This window comes from Tupaia chinensis, unplaced genomic scaffold (genome assembly GCF_000334495.1).
Source record: "Tupaia chinensis unplaced genomic scaffold, TupChi_1.0 Scaffold144019_1, whole genome shotgun sequence".
Taxonomy (NCBI): Eukaryota; Metazoa; Chordata; class Mammalia; order Scandentia; family Tupaiidae; genus Tupaia; species Tupaia belangeri.
Genome location: NW_006203871.1, coordinates 247637 through 248052, shown reverse-complemented (window position 1 = coordinate 248052; position 416 = coordinate 247637). Strand labels below are relative to the sequence as shown.

At 69.7% G+C, this 416-nt stretch overlaps 1 protein-coding gene across 1 annotated transcript in view; it reads right to left on the bottom strand.

Annotated features, from left to right (window-relative positions):
• BRSK2 (BR serine/threonine kinase 2) overlaps positions 1 to 416 on the bottom strand; it is a 29350-nt gene that overhangs the window by 3480 nt on the left and 25454 nt on the right. The window contains 1 exon segment of the mRNA XM_014583071.1: positions 281 to 370. Within this exon segment, the coding sequence (XP_014438557.1) occupies positions 281 to 370 (90 nt within the window).

The window sequence follows — 416 nt, the reverse complement described above, 5'->3', positions numbered from 1 at the left end:
TGAGTCCTGGCGCTGGCGGGGGGGGTTCTACGGTGGACAAGAGGCGCCTTTCAGTGCGGTGCGGCGGGCCCTATGTCCCTGGTGTGCAGAGGCTGGCCGGGCCGCTGTGCCTGGGGAGGGGCCTGCTCCCTGAGGGGTGCGGCAAGAGCTCGGCCAGAGAGGTGGGGCAGCCATCAGAGGGGGCCGGGAGGCTGCACCCGGTCCTCGTGCCTCCCGTCCATGTGGCACCAGGTGGCCGTGCCCAATTGCCGGCCACAGGGGTGCTGGGCCCGTGCCTCACCTGACAAGTGCTGGGCTGATGGCTGGTCGTGTGTGCTCAGCAGCTGGGCCTGGATGGTCTCTACCACCCTCTTGAAGCGGCGGCTCGGGCCTGGGGAAGACAGGCATTAGGTCCCTGGACAGGCTGGGCCCCAAGC